The sequence below is a fragment of the Pinus tabuliformis genome, chromosome 9, assembly GCF_031772625.1.
Source record: "Pinus tabuliformis cultivar Carrire ecotype Pingquan chromosome 9, CPIR1, whole genome shotgun sequence".
Classification (NCBI taxonomy): Eukaryota; Viridiplantae; Streptophyta; class Pinopsida; order Pinales; family Pinaceae; genus Pinus; species Pinus tabuliformis.
In genome coordinates, this window is record NC_142307.1 from 283742638 (window position 1) to 283762987 (window position 20350).

General features: G+C 37.3%; 1 protein-coding gene across 1 annotated transcript in view; it reads left to right on the forward strand.

Moving 5' to 3' along the window:
* BRM (transcription regulatory protein SNF2) overlaps nucleotides 1-20350 on the forward strand; it is a 153287-nt gene that overhangs the window by 114145 nt on the left and 18792 nt on the right. The window contains exons 10-12 of the mRNA XM_089441065.1: nucleotides 12538-12783; nucleotides 12867-14522; nucleotides 14615-15187. Of these exons, the coding sequence (XP_089297191.1) occupies nucleotides 12538-12783; nucleotides 12867-14522; nucleotides 14615-15187 (2475 nt within the window). The remainder of the gene's footprint in view (nucleotides 1-12537; nucleotides 12784-12866; nucleotides 14523-14614; nucleotides 15188-20350) is intronic.

Genomic DNA, 20350 nt, shown 5'->3' on the forward strand with positions numbered 1-20350 from the left:
TTCCATTTCCATCCACATTTGATTGTTTGGCTCATTTCTATGAGTGTTGAGTGACTCCATTGCACAATGAAGGAACTCTTGGAGAAGGCTAAAAGAGACTAAAGGAGGCTTCATCAGGTCAGAGCTAGCTTCAGGTAGGCTTCATGAACTTTGTTTGAGTGTTTTCCTTGTAAATTTTTAAATTTTTTGTAATCAATTTTTTTTTTTTTGGTTTTCAATTGTTTGGGCCTTGTGGCTGAGTTTATCATCCACACACCGACCCTGTGTGGCTGAGAAACTTAGCCACATGGCCCAAAAAGTTTTGTAAATTAAAAGAAATTTCAAAAAAGAAAAAACAAAAAAAACGTCAATTAAATAAAATTTTTCTGTTTGTTTGTTTGTTTGCTTTTATCCAGATTCTGTCACCATGCCACCTAAGTGTGCTAGAAAGTCTCGTGATCTGGGATGGTCACATGGTCAATGAATGATTCCCGGTAATGTCCACCATGTCAAGTGCAATTATTGCAATGCCACAATGCATGCAGGGATAAACAAGGTAAAATACCACCTAGCTAGAATTCCTGGGAATTGTGTGGGATGTTGTCAAAATTGCTCTGATAAAGTCACTACTGAAATGGTTGTTGCTTTGGAAGCCATTAAAGAAGAAAGTTCTACGAGGGCAAAAAGGGAGGATGAGATTGTTGAGATGGGTAGATCTTCATCTCGGAGTGAAACATAGATTCAATGCCCAAGTATTGGTAACTCTTCTTCAAGTGTTGTGGCAAACAGGAGTATCATGTCTTCTTTCTTCAGTCCTCGTACAACTCCAGGATCTCAACCAATCTTGGATAGTTTTAATGCAAAGAAGAGGAAGGAGGCAAATATGGTAGTGAGGAGGTTTTGCTACCATAACAATCTTTCATTCAACTATGCAAAGTCTTATTTTTATCAGTCCATGGAGGATGCCATTGCAAGTGCTGGCCCTGGAATCAAAGCCCCATTTTATTATAATGCACTTAGGGTGAAAGAGCTAGATGAGGAGCTTGAGTGTGTTAAGGAACAATTGGAGAGCATTAAAAGCTCATGGAAATTTACAGGCTGTACAATTATGTCTAATGGGGGGATAAATCAAAGTGGTAGAACAATAGAAAATTTTGTTGTAGCTTGCCCTGAAGGAACCATGTTCCTAAAATCCATTGTTGCATTTGCACATGTAAAATATGCACATCTGATTTTTTCATTGTTTGCTGATGTGGTTATATGAGTACGAGTATCTGTCTTTGGTGATAGTTGTTGATGAATCTAGAGCTAATGTAGTTAATGAGATTCTTCTTGCATAATAACTATTTGTGAGGCATTGTGTCTTTAGATTATTATCACAATATTTTGCTTATTATCATTAGTGTGTGTATTTCTTACTTCAACCAATAACTATCAAAGCAAAGAGACACGATCACAAGATATGGCATTCTGCCAGGGCCAAAACCTCTCCCTCTTGGAGAGGAAAACCCACACAAAATTCTTTTTATAGAGATTCCTATTGATGAACACCAAGACCACACTCCTTGACCTGCTAGGCCACTCCAAGACCAAGACACCAATCCTCTTCTTGTTGTTGAGATCATCATCATCATTGCTGCTTCATGGAGGTCATCATTGTTGCATCTTCACTGAGATATTAATTCTAACAACGAGATCATGAATGCTGCTCCATTGTTACTGTGATCTTCACTGTTTTGTTACTGAGATCATGTCTTCACTTGAATCAACGCTATAACGATGAGATCTTGCACGAAGATATTTTTCATAATCAATACTTGTTACTAAGTCTTCGTAAAACATAGACTGAGATTATAACTTCATCTAGAATGTATGATGTGCCATAGCGTATTACTGTGAGTTCTATTCATCGTGAATATACCAAGACTGAGTATGCTTTTGTGAGATCATCAAGATTCTTTTCATCGTAGTTAAGTCGAGACAAAGATTATATCAGTGATCAAGGTTATGCGTTGACTCAGAAGTAATGCCGAGATTGTATGTCGTGTCAGAGCGTGTGACTAGATAACATGTTGAGAGTGCATTGTGCGATTACTGAGATTAGAGACTTCGTTTAGTATGCTGAGAGTGAGTGTGTTCTTCTGACTGCACCGAGATCTTCATTATCTTACCCATTCGAAGGACAAAGACCTTCTGAGATTGCGAGGTCTTAGAACTGTCCTCACTCACTTTGATTACCATCGAAAGCTGCAGAGATGTCCGAGACTGTTCTGTACCCACGAAGAATTACAGAGAAAATTCAAGATATGTTCTCTCACTTTTGCGAAGACCTTATTGGGTATATATAGTGGTCTGTGCTGACTTGGACGGTTGCATCCTTTTATTGAGCCGACATGTCATTTATATATACCTTGAAGCCGACTTCTTTGTTGGAAGATGGTGCTTGGCTTGGAGGGCTACATGACACTAGGTTGACCCATATTCATGGTCAAGAAGAGCTCTTTAACATGACTTTAATTCTTTGACTTTCCTAGACCTATGGAATGAGCAAGAAGCTCATTCGAATAATTTACAAAGATAATATTTCTTTTTCTTGTCAAGTACAAAGAACAAAGTTACGCTTGCAAATAACAAACCTATTTACACTTTCTTCAACAATAGTTTGTGGGACAAAGTCACTAAGATTGTCAGCTTCACTTGCCCCTTGTGAGAGCCTTGAGATTGATGGATGGAGAGAAACTTGCAATGGGATATATTTATGAGGGCATGGATAGGGCCAATGAGGCCATCAAGACTTTCTATAAGGGAAATGAATCTAAATATCTCCCTTTATGGCAAATTATTGATTCCATGTGGGACAAGCAACTACATTCACCATTGCATGCAGCGGGAGCATATATCAATTTGGGCTTATTCTATAATGAGCGGTCTAACATTCAAAGAGATCCTGAGGTGATGAGAGGTGTCATGATATGCATTGAGAAGATGTACCTGAATCAAGATATTCAAGACAAAATCAACATACAACGAGATATGTACAAGGAAGCATGTGACATGTTTGGATTCAACTTAAGCATGTCTGTAATTTTGCTAGTTCTCTTATATATGTTTGGCATTGCAATCTAATAATCTTTGTTGTTATTTTTTTACAGCTCATTGGTGGATAGATTGTGGCATTGAGTCCCCACAATTACAAGAATTCACCATTAGAGTTCTAAATCAGCCCTATAGTGCTTCTTCTTTTGAGCACAATTGGTCAGTGTTTGAGCACATCCACAACAAAAAGAGAAACAAGTTGGAGCATGAGAGGTTGGAGAAGATGGTTTTCATGTACTACAACCTTCGAATGCTCACAAAACAAGTGCAACCAAAGGATACAGATCCAATTTTATTGGATACTATTGATATAGAGTCCGATTGGGTTGTTGAGGAGGAGTTCCTTGATTTGAGTTAGCTTGATGAAGAGACTAAGGATCTCTTTAGTTTGCCATCTCAAATGGAGACTCCAAATATACATGTCTCACAGTTGCTTCAGCCTTCTGATGTTGGTACTAGCTCCACGAGGGCTTATTGTACGCGTAGTCTTCCATGAGTGATGAGGCTTAAGATTGTTATGAGACAATTATTTATCATTTATGACATATGTATTTGAATTTTGAACTTGCTGCCATTTTTTTATTTTAATTATGGTATCATGATTTCTCTTCTTATTTAGTATGTAAATGTTTTGCTTACAAAAATCGAATAAGTTATGTTGTACTTTTATACATATGAGATGATGTTATGAATTATTGCATATATTGTGGTTTTTATAACTTATAAGGATTGGAATTGTCATTAGTTTCTTTTTTGTGCTTAAAATTTACCATATTTTAAGATTTTTTTTTGTATTTTGACTAGTCTTAGATAGGTCATTCTTGAGTTTTATATGAGTCGACAAGTCAATAACCAGATGAGTGTTATACGAGTACGAGTCATGCAACATTGGATTAAACAAGTCTCTATCTAGTCTAGGTGCATGATATGTTGCTCCTTTATCATGAAAAAGTAAGCCTTTGTCCATTGTAGAGAGTCATGACCTAACCTATATTTTCATCACCTTGAACCTTGAAATTTAGAATATTCTTATACGCGAGTATTTGGGAAGCTTCACTTTGTAGTGAAATTCCACGAAAGAGTTGGAGGTAGTGAAACTTTTTCACTTTTTTTTTTTAAACTTTAATTTGTGTTGTTTACAAAAACTAATGCAAGTTATTTGAGTGCTTTCTATTTTCGGATGTCGGACTTTATTTGTATTGTTATATACATTTACAGCTATGCTCATGATTTTGGTATTTGATAAAGGAAGCCTGTATGTAACAAGGGTCTCATCTCTTTTACTAGGGACTTAATCTTAAGTCAGGGTTTTTGCATTTTTTATTACAAGGATTTTTATCCATCTCAAACGTAAGTCTTTTATCATATTAGTGGTATAATAGACCAATTTTGTGAAGACACCTTGCTCTATATTTTAGGAATTGGAAGTGCATACTAGCTTCAGCGTGTATGTGTCCCCAAGTTCTTGATCTCTTTGTTATTTATTTCTCCTTATATTTATACTATTAATATTTGGTGGGTCCATTTTGGTCATGGGGACATACAAAAAATTCCCATGTACAGTGTCCATTATCTTATGTTGCGCAAGTTTTTAGTACGCGGATACTTCCGATACGCAGGAACGAGTATCCGGCACGGCTAGAAGTATTGCCCAAATTTATAGGAAACGTCAAGTTCAGAGCGACAATAATATAATATATTAAAAATAAAATTAAAATAATTAATTTATTTCCATCAAAACTTGCCAATCAAATTCCGTCTTGCAAAGAAATATGTAAAAGATTGAACTTTGAAACACTGCCAAAAAAATAAAAAATATTAATCCGACAATTTCTCAATCAAATTTCTTCCAAGCAAAGAAACATGCAGAACTCTCAAACTGGAAAAAAGGTTGTTATTACTTGATTACTAGGTGATTTCATGCAACGCTATATGTTAAGTCAGCTGTTCAATTCTTCGCCCTTGATTTAATCTTACCAATATTATATATATTACATCTAATTATAATAGAGATAAGAAAAAATAAAATATATATAATAGTAATTAAAAAAATTAAAACAATAGAGTTTAAATCCAATGTTATTTTAAAAAGAGTTTGTATAATAAAATTATAAATTTCCAAGTTAATATATATTTTATACTTAAATAAATATGAAAATTAAATTAAAAAATGTTTTTTTAATAATATTTATATTTCATAATTTCAACTATTTTTCTTTTCTTTAGAATTTCATCTTTTGTCCATTCAGCTCGGGAGATGATGATGGTTTTGCTAGTGGCCGATAATCTTCCTAAATTCTTTTATATCCATCCGCCATCCGCGTATGTGAGGAGAATGAATAGTTTTCCAATAACAAATATCAGGATTGGCCAGGTCCTCATCTTCATTTGGATAGAAGGGCTTTCCATAAACGGGTTGTTTCTCTTAGTTTCAAACCCATATCCAGATCTAAAGCCATTGGCATACCCTTCCCTTCACACAGTTCCATCACAGCAGCACCCAAGCTGGTAACGTCAAATACACCTAAGTTTGCACTTATTCATTGTAGTGAAGCTCTCAAAACGTCAAAAATAAGTTGCAGTGAAGCTCTCGAAAAGCTCCAAAGTACCCGTTGAAGCTCTCGACAGTTTTGGAGCGTTTCTGATCAGCTCCCAAGCTCCCAGGAGTGGGGGAGCTTTGGGTACGTACTCTCCAATCCCTGGGAGCGGTACCCGTGTAACTATGCTATTATCTAATAAAAATGTTGTGATTAGGTGCACAACGAGCCATAACCCATTATAGATTAAGAGCGTTTGTAATCATTGTTGAAAAAATTCACATTGGCAAAAAATTCAATGTCTAGGATGAACTTATCAGCGACATAAATGAAAAAATCAATAAAAATTGACAAACTGCAAGAAGCATTCAAAAAATAAGAATAAATTCATTTTGTTTAATTTTTCAACATATAAACCAACAAAAACATCAAATACACATATTGGCACATAAATATAGAAAAGTATATTGATATATATGACATAGTGGATGCCAAATGAAAAATTATGCATCAAAGTTGATACTGAATCCTAAATCTTGATAGTTGTCCAATCAAGGACTCAAAGGTGGAGACCCAATACAAAATGATGACAACAAATATATAGATGGATCTCGTCATCATGTGCTATCTACAATAACAAATCTAGCAGCTAGCTATGCAGTGCCATTTCCCTCTCTCTTGTTTACAAGAAAGGGTCATGGTTCATTTGCAACTAGAAGGTACTGCATCATTTGTTTGAACCTTATTTGTCGGTGCAGTTGAATGGATTTGTGTATAAGGTAGTCTTGATGCTACCACATGACCTGCCATTAGCAACTTATTGCTAACCACCTAATTAGTTGCATTATTTGTGATTATTCCTGCAACATGTTGCAAACCCAGTCTCTTGGATAGAGCAATCCAACAATTCACACAACAATGCTGCATCTTTAACACACATTGACACATCAATTGATTAAATAAATATTATACACCTAGGACAATGTACCGATAGATTAATAAGGGTTCTACTCTTCCAGTTTGTCCAACGATTAGATATAGCAGTGCATTGAGTGGCCTTCCATGACTTCTTTAGTCCTACAATCTAGTATTGATGCTGTCCTCCAATCTGGTATCGATCCCATCCTTTTTGACTTAAATACTTGGTGCACACTACTCTTTATAGGTAAGGCACTTATACTAGAGGCCAACAATTGTGATAGCATCACACGTTTATTGGAAAATTGAATTGTGCTTTGGCTTTGATTTTTGTGCTCCCAGGAAATTTGGAACAACTACGCTCCTGCACGTACCTCCCATGTGCTGGACCAAAGTTGCGGCGGAGCACTCCCCCCCCGCTCCCGCTTCCGATCTGCGCTCCGGGCCGAAGCGCACTCCCGATAAAAAAATTTGCGTTCCCTGCCAATTTCGGGAGCGACATCGGGAGCGTCGCTCCCGGAGCGAAAATTTAATGCTCGGGAGCGATCGCTCGCGAGCGTTAAATATTTTCGCTCCAGGAGCGAATTGACTGACGCCATGAGCGCGATCCGGGGGGAAAAAGCCGCGGACGCGAAAAAAAATCCAATTTAAAAAAAAATATGTTTTAAAAACTCAATGGGGCAAACAAAAATTTCATTATCACTTGAATGAGAGCAAGAGCAAAGGAGCGAGGAGGAGCGAGGAGCAAGCCTGCAAAGAGGTAAGTAACTTAGTAATTTAGTTAGTTTAGTTGGTTTAATTTAGTTAGGTAGTAATTTAGTTAGTTTAATTTGGTTTATTAACTATATTTAGTAAAAAAATCATGAATCTAAATTAAATTAATAAATTAATTAATCTAAATAAATTAAATTAATTTGTAGATTCAAAAGCCTACAAATATCAAACATCATGGATCTGGCTATATTTCTTGGGATTTTTCTCTTCTTGGTCCCTTTCATGGTTATTATGGTGCTGGAGAGTAGGAAACGGAGGGGCCAAAATTAAGAGGGGGATGAGGAAGCTGGAGAAAGTGGATTTGATGAAAACCTCGTTGAGGAGGAGCTGGAGGAGGGTGAACATGACTCTCAAAAAACTAAACAAGACCAAACCCCATTGTGGAAATATGTTAACAGACCTGAAGCAAGGAAAGGGGGTGGAACCTCTAAATTTCATTGCCCCCATTGCAACAATGATTACACAGGTTTATACACCTGTGCCAGAAAACACCTCTACAGGAAAAGGCCATGGGATGGAGACAAACAAATAGGAATCAAAACTTGTCGAGCAGTGTCAGCAACGGATAGAGCCAAATACATAAGGGAAGAGGAGGAAGCCCAATACAAATCAAAAAAATCAAGGGGTTTCTTTGAACCAAGCTCACAATTACAAGCAGAAATAACTCCTTCAGCATTCTACCAAGGCAGTGGATATGGAGGCACAGGGTCATCAGGTTTAAGGCGTAGAACCATATCAGATTTCCTTGATGAGCGGTGTAGGAATGATGTGGATTCAAAGGTTTACAGGTTTCTCTATGCATGTGGGATACCATTCAATGTTCTTCGCTCACCTTATTGGCACGAAATGGCTTCTGCCATAAATGATGCCCCTAAAGGATACAAGAGCCCTGGGTATGACAAGGCAAGAACCATTGGACTTGATCATGAAAACGCAAAAATATCACATTCTTTGAATAGAATGACAAGTTCTTGGACTGACCATGGGGTGTCCATTGTATTTGATTGGTGGACAAATGTAAAAGGCAAGCCATTGATAAGTGTTCTTGCTGTGTCTTTTAGTGGTGCCCACCATCAACATTGCAGAAAGCATTAATTGAAACAATTGACCGTATTGGGGCATACAATGTCATCCAAGTCATCACTGATAATGCTCCTAATTGTAAGGCAACGGGAGCAATTATTGAGGATAAATACCCCAACATATTTTGGTCTGGATGTTTGGTTCACACATTGAACCTTCTGATGCATGATGTTGTCAAGAACAAAAATGCACAATACAAATGGATTGGTGATTTGTACAAGAAAGGCAAACAAATGATAAAAGTTATTACAAATCATAGCAATACCCATGGCCTTTTCCGCAGTCACTCGAGATTGGAGTTGTTGAAGATTGCGAAGACCAGATTTGGTAGCTATTGCCTCACCTTCAGGCGCCTTTTGAAGGTAAGAGAGTCATTGGCTAGCATGTTATCAAGTCCACATTGGCAGGTATTAAAGGAAACGGCTACAAATGCAACTGACATGCGAGGTTTTGAACTGGTGGAGGAGGCCGCTCTTGATGGTCAGTTTTGGACAAGTGTGAGGCAAGTATTGGATTTCACCAAGCCCATTTATCACATGATTCGGTTTGCAGATATAGACAAACCAGTGATTAGTGAGGTGTATGAGCAGATGGATACCATGTTGGGGCAAATAAAATATATTGTTCATAACAGAGATCCTGACTTGTACAAACTGATTCATGATTGTGTGTGTGAACGGTGGAATAGACTTAATCTTCCACTACATTGCTTGGCGTATATCCTTACGCCAAAATACTACTCTACATCTTGGTTGGGCCAACCTACACCAAGGGGTGGGATTAGGACAAAACCCATTTAGATGCAGAGGTAACTAGTGGATATTTGCAAGCATTAGAAAAGTTGATACCTGACAGGGAGGAATGTGCAGCTGTGCACCTTGAAACAGGCAAATACTTCAGTGTCACTGGTTTGTTTGGTACCTTCCATGCAATGGAAGACAGAGACAGATTTGATGCTCTCACATGGTGGGAAACATATGGCGGCCATTGACTTTTGCCAAAATTGGCAAAAAAAGTTCTATCACACGTTGTGAATACTTCTTCTACAGAGAGGTGTTGGAGCACCTACAGCTTCATATAAAGTGAAAAGAAATAGAGTCAATGAAAATTGAGCAGAAAACTTGGTTTATGTGCACTACAACTTGAGGTTGTTGAGTCATTAGTGTGATCGGGCTTATGAGGATTCCACATATAAAATTTGGGACAATCACCCAGAGGATGACAATTTGGAGGATGGTATAGTGCATCTTGAAGAACTGGAAGAGGAACTTATACGGGATGAAGATGAAGCAGCTGCAGCTGTAGCAGCCATGCCACCTCCACCTCCACCATCCAGTAGAAGTGCTCGAGGTCCGAGTCTTGTTCCTTTGCTATCGCCACCTCCATCTACACCCTCGCGTGGAGGGCATGTGCCTACTAGTTCTGGTCGTTGGTCTGTGCGGGAGACTCCTAGAAGACCACCACGACCTGCATATACTCCTGGAGACTCTCGTGGCAAGGGCCACATGTAGATTTACAATTTACTTGTCTTTTCTAGTTTCTATTAGTTTTCATAACTGTTGAGTCTTGAGTCCTTGACTCTTGACTCTTTCATATCATAATGATATTTTTTGTAAACAATATATGACTGTGACTATGAAAATTTGAAGTTTGAAGTTGGCAATTATAAGTTTACAACTCATTGGTAGTGATTGTGAATTATGAATATGATGCTTCGTGAAAGACTAAAGTTGTTTCATTTCATTTCATTATTCATGTTTCATTTTATAACATTTCATTTCATGTTAACAGTTAGAAGTTAGGACTTAGAAATATCTAAGATATTACTTCTTGTAATGGTTAAAGTTAGCTTACAAGTACAACTTTGGTGATCAATGATGATAAATGTTATATATTGAATTTTCAATTTTGAAAGCTTGAAGTTGAAACTTTAAGATTGAATTTGATGAATCATGATTCACGAGACTCAATATGTTGCAGTTGTAATATGTATTTTACTAACTTGTGGACATGGTTGATGAAGATTAAAATTTCTAGATGATTGATGGGATATGGTTCAATGATCAATCTATGTTTTTTTTTTGTTGTTTCTTTGTTTATTCTTTTATGTTTTTTATATCTAATTTATCATTCTACATGTTTTTGTTGACATAGATGTATCAAAAATTAAAAAATATAAAATATATATATTTTTAAAAAATTGCTCCCGGATTTGCTTCCAAACCGGGAGCTTCTGAAAATGGTTGCTCCCGCTCCCATTTTCGCTCCCGCCGCTCCCGCTCCCAAGTAACATTGTGCTGGACTGCGCTCCCTATGCACTCACTGGATGCTCCTTTTTACTTAAATTTTCAACATTACCATTAATTGTTTCAGGATGTTTGGGAGTGTTTCTAACGTCATTAGACTTCATATGGAGAAAATAGAATTTCATATCCCATTGAAAATTTAGCAGACTTAAGCGTTTTCAGGATTTCAAGGTCAACGAGATTATAACATTTCATTGGATTCTATGAGGTATGACAGTATGTGATTGGCATTTAATCAAGAGCGCCAAGGTGTTGGTGGTGTTGATTAGGCAGTTTGATCAAAAGTGGGCTTTGTCAACTAGTGTACCTAGAGAATCAAGGTAGAGGCAAAGGCTAGACAAGACAAAAAGAATGAAGGATGATACTAATGATGAGGATCCTGGTATAAGAAATGGTGGAACATTGTTTCACAAGGAGTGGTGGAATGTGCAAGGTGGTGCTACCCCGCAGCTACAACATTTGGCAACATGGGTGCTTTCACAACTGATGAACACTTCTTCTGGAGAGAGGCATTTAGCAACCAGCTCAGTTTATTGTTTTGGACCTTTCATATTTCTGTGTGTAGATGGCCTATTCTGTAAACATAACTATTTGGTCTTGTTATTGTTGAAAGCTGTTAGATAACCTAATTCATTCGATAAGTTAATTGTCTACTATCTATTATGTGGACTAAAATTTGTATTACCTGCATAGGTTGCTTGAACATGGTAAAGATAGCTCGAATGATTAATCATTAAATGTACTATGGATGACAATTCTATCTTCATTGATGTACAATATGCATGTTTTATAAATTCTATAACTAATTTGGAATTCTAGATTATTTTCGAATATAAAAGCAATATATATATATATATATAGAAGAGATGCTCCCAGATCATTCTCCTCCTGAGGATTTTCTGAAAATGACTCCCAATGATCCAGCGCTAAAAAACACTCCCATTCTGTGCAACCTTGAGCAAATAGTGTGATTTGAAGGCAAAACCTGTTCGAGTCAAGGCCAGAACTTAAAGGTTTAATTGGGTTACATAATTTGAAATTTTGCCCATTTTAATATGCCAGTTCTTTCTACATGGGTGTTGATCACTTTTAGACTTTCTTTCCTTTGACTCGTGCAAGTTGTGTCTCAAGCCTGTCATCTGGCATTTTGATGGCTGTAGGTCATCCATTTTTGGTATTCTTTAACATCATCAGACTCACTCCTTTGTTCTTGCTCGAGTAGATCAACTACTCCCAGAGATATTCTACAACCCCTGTCTCCTTCATAAGACTTTGTAAATGCTGCATTATTTGGGCAGCTTCAAAAGTTATTGTAGGTTCGAGTAACTTCATATTTTACATACCCATGCAAAGATGAGAGTTCTAACTGTTCTACTCGCTTGCTTATGGAAATTATGCCCATGAGTCACTTCAGCTGCCCATGAGTCACTTCAGCTACAAGAAAATGACATCACAGATCTGCTTGCTTTTGCCAAGAATTCTATCTGTGCATTCCTATTGTGAAGTTCCCCATCCTCAATTGAACATGTTAAGGCTTCCATATCTTCATTCAACGATGCGTTATATTTGATGAAGGTGCTGTGTTCAAGTTTATTGGTTTACCATCTTTCTTTCTCATCTTCTCAGTGTTGCTGGTAGAGGCCTCAGACCACCATGCTTAACAGAATACAAAAAGTAGAAAGCAAAGTAACGTGGATTTAGTTAGAGTTGAATATAACTCATATGCATACCACTACGAGAGTGATTATCAATTTTAGTTCGTTTGCATAGTTTAATCTGTGCTTTGTAAGATTGCATTTATTTTGTAGTATGAAGTGGGAGCTGATTTACTTCTCGTAATTCAGAATGATTTGCAGGAACTATGGTCTCTTCTGAACTTGCTTCTACCTGAGGTATTTGACAATCGCAAAGCTTTCCATGACTGGTTCTCAAAACCCTTTCAAAAGGACGGGCCTTCTTCCCAATCCCCTGAAGACGATTGGCTTGAAACTGAGAAGAAAGTGATTATAATTCACAGATTGCACCAGATATTGGAACCTTTTATGCTTCGTCGTCGGGTTGAAGATGTAGAGGGATCACTACCACAGAAGGTGAAGAAAATGATATGCTTCATAATATCTCGTGTCATTTAATGCAGCTTTGTTGCTGACTATGTAGTTGTTGTGATCAATAGGTTTCAGTGGTATTGAAATGTAAAATGTCAGCCCTTCAAGGTGCTATTTATGATTGGATCAAAGCAACAGGCAGTATTAGGCTTGATCCCCAGATGGAGGCCAGGAGAGTATTGGGCAATTCCAAAAGACAGATTAGAGCATATGTTCCACTGCAGAACAGGTGTATGGAGCTGCGAAAGGTTTGCAACCATCCTTTACTAAGTTATCCTTACCTTATGGACTATTCTAATGAGTATGTTGTACGATCATGTGGAAAACTTTGGGTTCTGGATAGAGTTCTCATCAAACTCCACAAAGCAGGACATCGTGTCCTCCTTTTCAGTACAATGACAAAGTTGCTGGATATATTGGAAGATTACCTGCAATGGCGCCGTCTTCATTATAGAAGGATTGATGGAACAACTAGCTTAGATGATAGAGAATCGGCTATTCATGATTTTAATAAGCCTGGTTCTGAATGTTTCCTATTCTTACTTAGTATCCGTGCAGCAGGAAGGGGTTTGAATCTTCAATCAGCAGACACAGTGGTCATATATGATCCTGACCCAAACCCAAAAAATGAAGAGCAGGCTGTAGCTAGGGCTCATAGAATTGGTCAGAAGAGAGAGGTCAGAGTTATATACTTAGAAGCTGTTGTAGAAACAATATCAAGCTACCAGAAAGAAGATGAACTCAGAACTGGGGGAACAATAGATGATGAGGATGATCTTGCTGGTAAAGATCGATATATGGGTTCTGTGGAGAGCCTTGTTCGTAACAACATTCAACAGTATAAAATTGATATGGCAGATGAGGTCATAAATGCAGGTCGTTTTGATCAAAGGACAACACAAGAAGAGAGGCGTATGACATTAGAGACTCTTTTACATGATGAAGAGAGGTACCAAGAAACAGTTCATAATGTCCCTTCAATGCAGGAAGTAAATCGTTTAATTGCTAGAAGCAAAGAAGAACTGGAGCTGTTTGACCGGATGGATGAGGAGATTGACTGGCCTGGTGAGATGATGAAGCACAAACAGATTCCTAAGTGGCTACGTGTGGGCTCAAGAGAGGTCAGTGCTGCTCAAGATGCTATGTCTAAGCAGGCGTTAAGTAGGGGTTTTGTGGTACCTATTGGTACTAAAGAAGAAGAAGATAAATTATGTGCAATGCCCCCCATAACCATTCCGGAGAAGAAATCAGCCAATATAGAAAATGCTTCCAATCGAAAACCCTCTAAAGCTTCATCTAGTAACAAAAAACAGCTACCTAATAAACACAGAGGCATGCAATCTGTTGATGAAGGGGACGAGGAAATTGAAGTAAGTACGGAAGAGAAAGATGGTTCTTCTACACATGAAGAAGAGGGAGAAATAAAAGAAGATTTAGAAGATGAAGAAAACAGCAGGGCGGCTGATCCAGTGCTTAATGATAGAGTTCAGTCTGAAGAAGGTCAACTAGAATCCGATGGAGGTGAGGATGACGAAACTAGGGCCACAGAAGTTATGGAGAATGTTGTTAGAGGGGGCAATGAAGGCGAGGCTGCTTCATCAGAATCTTCATTTCGGAATGGAAAAGTGAATGTAGGACAGGTTTCTTCGCCAACGGTGTCTGCTCAAAAATTTGGATCTTTGGCTGCACTAGAAGCCAAACCTGCAACCCAACCAAAGCCAGTGGTGAGTATAGAATAATTTGAAAGTGTTTCTAGTGTTTTGGAATTTATTCCTCTGATCTGTATTAATTTTATCACCTACTATTGATGTAACAGGTGGAAGAGCTGGAGGAAGGTGAAATTGTTGCATCTGGTGATTCTCACATGGAGTTCCAACAATCAGGAAGTTGGGTGCATGAGAGGGAAGACGGTGAAGAGGAACAAGTTTTGCAACCAAAAACCAAGCGAAAGCGCAGTATGCGCACCCGCCCTCGACCCCTTTCAGAAAAGTTAGAAGAGAAGACTATTTCTGAAAAACAAGTGCATCACTCAATGACTTTCTACCAGCAAAATTCTAATCAGACACGTTATGATTATGTGCGACATGTGGGACCTAATAAAGATGTTGGAGCTGTCAGTGATGCAGCCTATGACAAGCCTGATCACTGGAGTGCAAATCTCAAGAGGAGAGAGGTTATTCAATCAAGAGTTGAGGATACTTTGTTAGAAACATTACCAGTGTCAAAGCAACGTGTCCTGCTTAAGCATAACAGACCAAATGGATATATTGAACCTCTTCAGGATGCTACAGAATATCCGAGAGAAAGATGGGATCCAAAATTCATTCACTCTGGTGTATCTTCAAGCTGTATTGGAGGTGGACACATCTCTGATATCACACAAAAAAAGGTAAGGAATATATTGTCTTTCATCATTCAGTTGAATTAATGTTGTTTGTGCACTTGTTTTTCTAGTATAAAATATTGTAGTGGGTGCCTAAGAAAAATAAATTTGTATTATACTCTGTTGTTTTCTTCTTGATATCCAGTTATTCTAGAAGCAAATTCAAACTGGATATGGTGTATTCATAATCAAACGCTCTGTCATTTCCCACGTAAATGGTTTTTGAACCTAATTTGTTTTTGCATTAAGACATGCTTTCCCTGATATCTGTTACTGTCAGGTATTATTTAATTGAAGGTATTGTACTTCCCTCTAAAGGAAACATTGTCGTATAGTTCATGTCTTTATTTTTTCATTGTGGATTCTTGCTCCAGCCTTTCCCGAATTAGTCCTTATGAGTATTTTCATACTGCGATGGTTAAGTGGTTCTTAAAGGGAGTTTAGGATCAGTCTGGCCCCATAGTTCTTATCCTAAATTATCCTAAATTATCAGGAGTTTCTATTGATTGATTCTTACTGAAGATGGCCATTCTGAGCAATAATTTATTTGCCATTAAACATAATTTATATGCTTCATCTAATTATTCTCCTTTAATGATTATTCTTGATTTCCATTAATTGTAAGCCAGGTTAGCTGGATCTTGTTCGAGATCAACATTGATCATCTAATTCTTCTAAAATGATAATTCTTGATTGCCTTAGTTGTAAGCTAGGTCACCTGGTTCGTGTTCAAAATCAACACGAACGAAGTTCAAGAATTTGTTTTCTAGTTCATAACATTTTATAAAATTTTCCCGTAAGTGCGAATATATATGTATGTATGTATTTAATTATAGAACTAAAATTTATTTATCTTTAAATTTCATAGCGATAGTAATAGAACCGTCATAAAATAATACACAGTTAATTTTAACTATATATTATAGAAAATTACAAGTACATAAATTGGAATATATATATATATATATATATATATATATATATATAAGTTTATACTAACTAAAAACTCAGCCATGTATAATATAGTAGTTACTATCATAAATAATTTAAACTTCAGATATTTTTTTTCCACATTGATATTTAGACTTGTTCATGTTTGTAGCTTGGACATGAACTTTTGTATAGGTTTTGTGTCAAACATGCATGAAATCATTTGATGTTCTTTTGACTATGTAATTCGCTTAATTAAAGTAAATAGGTCTTTTAATTTTGAGTTCTATAAAGTCTAACAAAGTATTTTTTTTACACTAGTGATTTAAATGAATCTCAACCATTGATCACAAGTGAGATTGAAATTTAATTAGATCCATTGATCGCAAAGTGAGATTAGTTTAGGGAGATTTGGTCATTCACTGAAAATTATAAACGACGGGCAAGGTAAAGGGAAACAAGACATGATGACACAGTTTCATACACTAACAAAGGATTTTGCTCAATGTGCAAGCCAAGAGAGAAGGGAAACAAGATTGCAACAAGGAAATTGATCTCCGCCAATTTGTGGAGTTCGTATGATCCAACACAGAGAGAGAGAGAGAGAGAGAGAGAGAGAGAGAGAGAGAGGCCATATGATTTTGCGCAGGATGAGAAGAAAGGCTGTATGATTTAACCAAGGGACTTCATTGTATAATCTCCACCAGGGCCGTATTTATCTACAGGGAGGCTGTATGCTCTACGAAAAACAGGCCCTGAGCAGTAGGGCAGTTGTGAGAGAGAGAGAGAGAGAGAGGCCATATGATTTTGCGCGGATGAGAAGAAAGGCTGTATGATTTAACCAAGGGACTCCATTGTATAATCTCCACCAGGGCCGTATTTATCTACAGGGAGGCTGTATGCTCTACGAAAAGCAGGACCTGAGCAGTAGGGCAGATGACAGCTTCAGCTGAGCATTTCAGGGCTGTATGGTCACAACGTGCAACCAACAGTGGTGTTGTGGGTTTTTCTTTCTCAGTGAGTGAGTTTTCATAGTGTCGGAAGCTTCTGTAAGATTGGAATAATTTTTAATGAAAAACTGATTTAAAGGGTAGGAAAAATTATCTGTGTACTTGGAAATTATTTTCTTGTTTCTGCTGATTTATTTTCCAGTTAATTTCCAGCCACTGTGCAATCATTCTATGATCTGAATTTTTTTTATCAAAAATTAAATCTCTGCAAGTAATTTTTTTTCTTGAGATCATAAGAAAGTAATTTACTTGGGATTGAGAGAAATTTTAACATGGTATCAGAGCTTCGGTCTTTGAATGGAGGGATTTCCAAGTATTTACCAGTGTTGCACTAATCGCGATTTTTTCAAATCAGAGATATTATTGGCCGATTAAATTGCATTTTTTTGTTTTATTCTTTCTTTGGTTTGTTTTATTTTTTGGTGATTTTTATGAAAAAATCAAGATTTTTTCGGAAAAAATCACTAGATTTTTTGGGAAAAAATCATTGGATTTTTTGTTGTTGTTGTTGTTTAAATATATGAGGAGAGGAGGAGGTGACCCAAGCTACCCCTGTCACTAGTAGAGGACGTGGTCTACCTCCTGTAGCTCCTAGTTCTTCAATGTCTAGAGCACAACAGAGTCTACTGCCAACTCCACCGACCTCTACATCTAGAGGGGCAAAGAAAATCAGTAGTATTAGACTTTAGTTATTTGGTTCATTTCATTGTATATGACATTATGACTCATGATATGAGATACATTATTATATTTTTTGTTGATATTTTGAGGCTGAGTTGGGAGTCATAAGTTAGGGCTTACTATTCAGGACATGATTCATTGTTATGTGTGATGTGGCACTAGAAATGATGTTAAACATCTTATAATATTAGTTCTTTTATCATATTTATGTGTCAATGTATTTATTTTATCTTGTAGATGCTTTAGATATTAAAAAAAATAGAAAAAAATGAATATTTTTGTATGTTACGATTTTTTTCCCGATTTTTTTATTTTTTATTTTTTATTTTTTCCATGTGTTGAATTAATCCTGATAACGATTAGTGCAACATTGGTATTTACAACCAATGTTCCACCAAGACTTTGGGACAAGGGGACGCGGGAGCAGGGAGAGGTACAGGGGGGATGTGTGGGAGTACCTTCAAACTATAGGGAAATTTAAGGGGGCGGGGAGACATCGGGGAATATATATATATATTTTAAATAATGAAAGCATAAATATATTGAACCATACATAATTGAATTAGATATAAAGTCCAACAATTGGTCTTAAAGGTGCTTGAAGGACTAAGCACTTTTGCTGGGTAGTTTGTTTAGATTAGGGAAGATTGCAGTGGCAAGTTTTAGATTTGAGAGCAGATTGGATGAAACTTCAAATATGTTGTCATGGAAAGATAAGGTTACATTGCTATTGGGGAAAATGATCTTTGGGATATTATTGATCATGTTGTCAAGAATTTCTGGAAGAAAACTTTGTAAATGATTAACCTGTCCAACATTTCGGGGGGGACACTCCACCCATCATCAGGGACTAGAAAGCTTAATGATGTCTGAAGGAGTGCTGAGGAGCCCTTAAATAGAGAAGTTCACAAAGTAGTCGTTAAAGGAATCAATATTTTTTTCTTAGAAATTCAATATGAATTATGAAATCATTAATTGAAAACTGTTGTAAGACCACTGTATGGTCATCATGTACTTCTTCCTATATTACCTTTGAGCTTTATTTTGTGTGCCTTTAAAAGGTTATAGAATGGAGGCAATCCCATTGATAGAAGTTTTGCCTTGACAAGCCCCATCAAAATACCCACAAGCTAAAGACTTGTCAACATCACCTTTTATAGTAATTTCTATGTTTAACCTTTTTGGAATAACCTAATAATATATACAAAGAAAGCATTTATCTGGGCAACCACTTGAAAGTGTTAGAAAATCAGAAAGGCATAAACTTTTTTTTAGTTGATAATTACTTGTGATATCTTTGAATTCATTATATCTTTCTTATGTTCTTCTTTTATCTTTTTTTTTTGTAACTGTAACCGTTGTGATTTTTATTTATTGAAAAAGGATGGTGGGTCTTTGCCGAGGCGACCCCTATTACATGGCTGATTTCCTTTTTTACAGCCTTTCAGCGATTACAATTTCACTCTTTTTGGAAGAGTCTTTCCCCATTTGCAATTAAGCTCCCTTTCCTGAGAGTGCATCCAATGTTCGCCATCCGGTCCGCTTCGCTGTTGGAGTTTTGAGTATGTGGTAGAGCTTGTATGAGTTGAAGTCTTGTAACACTCTCTTCAACTTGTCCATAATTTTATTGAGGCCAACATTGTTGAAGAGTTCCCCTTTGATTAGATTTTTAATTATGATTTCTGAGTCTCCGAAAACTTGGAGATCTTTGATTCCTTTCTCCCTTGCTATCAGACAAGTGTTGAGTAACCCAAGGATCTCAGCTTGATTATTGGTTTTCAGGCCGAGTCCCCATGCAAATGAATCTCTTTCTGTCCCAACCGTTGAGTAGATGACCCCTCCAGCACCGGTTACTCTGGGGTTCCCTTTGGACGCCCCGTCAAAGAATATGGAAGTTAAATTTTGGGACCTCCACCATTTCTGGAAGATGTCATCTGGTTCTCTTATTTGCCAATCTGATTTAGCTTTCAGGGGATGCAGAAGATATTTTCAGGGGTGAGGTTCAAGAGCCAGCCACCTCTTTTCTTCCAGCATGAGCAGAGGATCATCTTTGTGGTAATGCTGTTGGGCCGTTTCCAAGAGGAGAGACTTTGCTTTGGCTGCAACTTGAAGCGGGGATTGTTGTATGTCTTTGAATATCTGCTGGTTACGGGCCAGCCAAAGCTGCCAGCAAACGTATTTTGGTATCGCTATCCATACCTTGCGCCAGAAGGACTTGAGAGGGATGCACTGAGGGTAGAAGGCATTCCATGTGGCAATGAAATCCGGGACAGAAATTTGAGGTGGTATGGAGATCTGGAAATCTTGCAGGATGAGTCCCCAAACCTCTTTGGCGAAGAGGCATTCCAGAAAAAGGTTCTGGGCAGTTTCACTGTTTCTTTTGCATAGATCACATCTATGAGGCCCTTCGATCTTCCTCTTTACGAGATTATCTCGAGTTAAAAGCTTGTTGTGCGCTAAAGTCCAGTAGGAAAAAATGATTTTTGGGAGTGCTAGCGGCTCCCAAACCTGTTTCCAAAAAGTGGGCGGATGCTTACTGTTCTTCGAA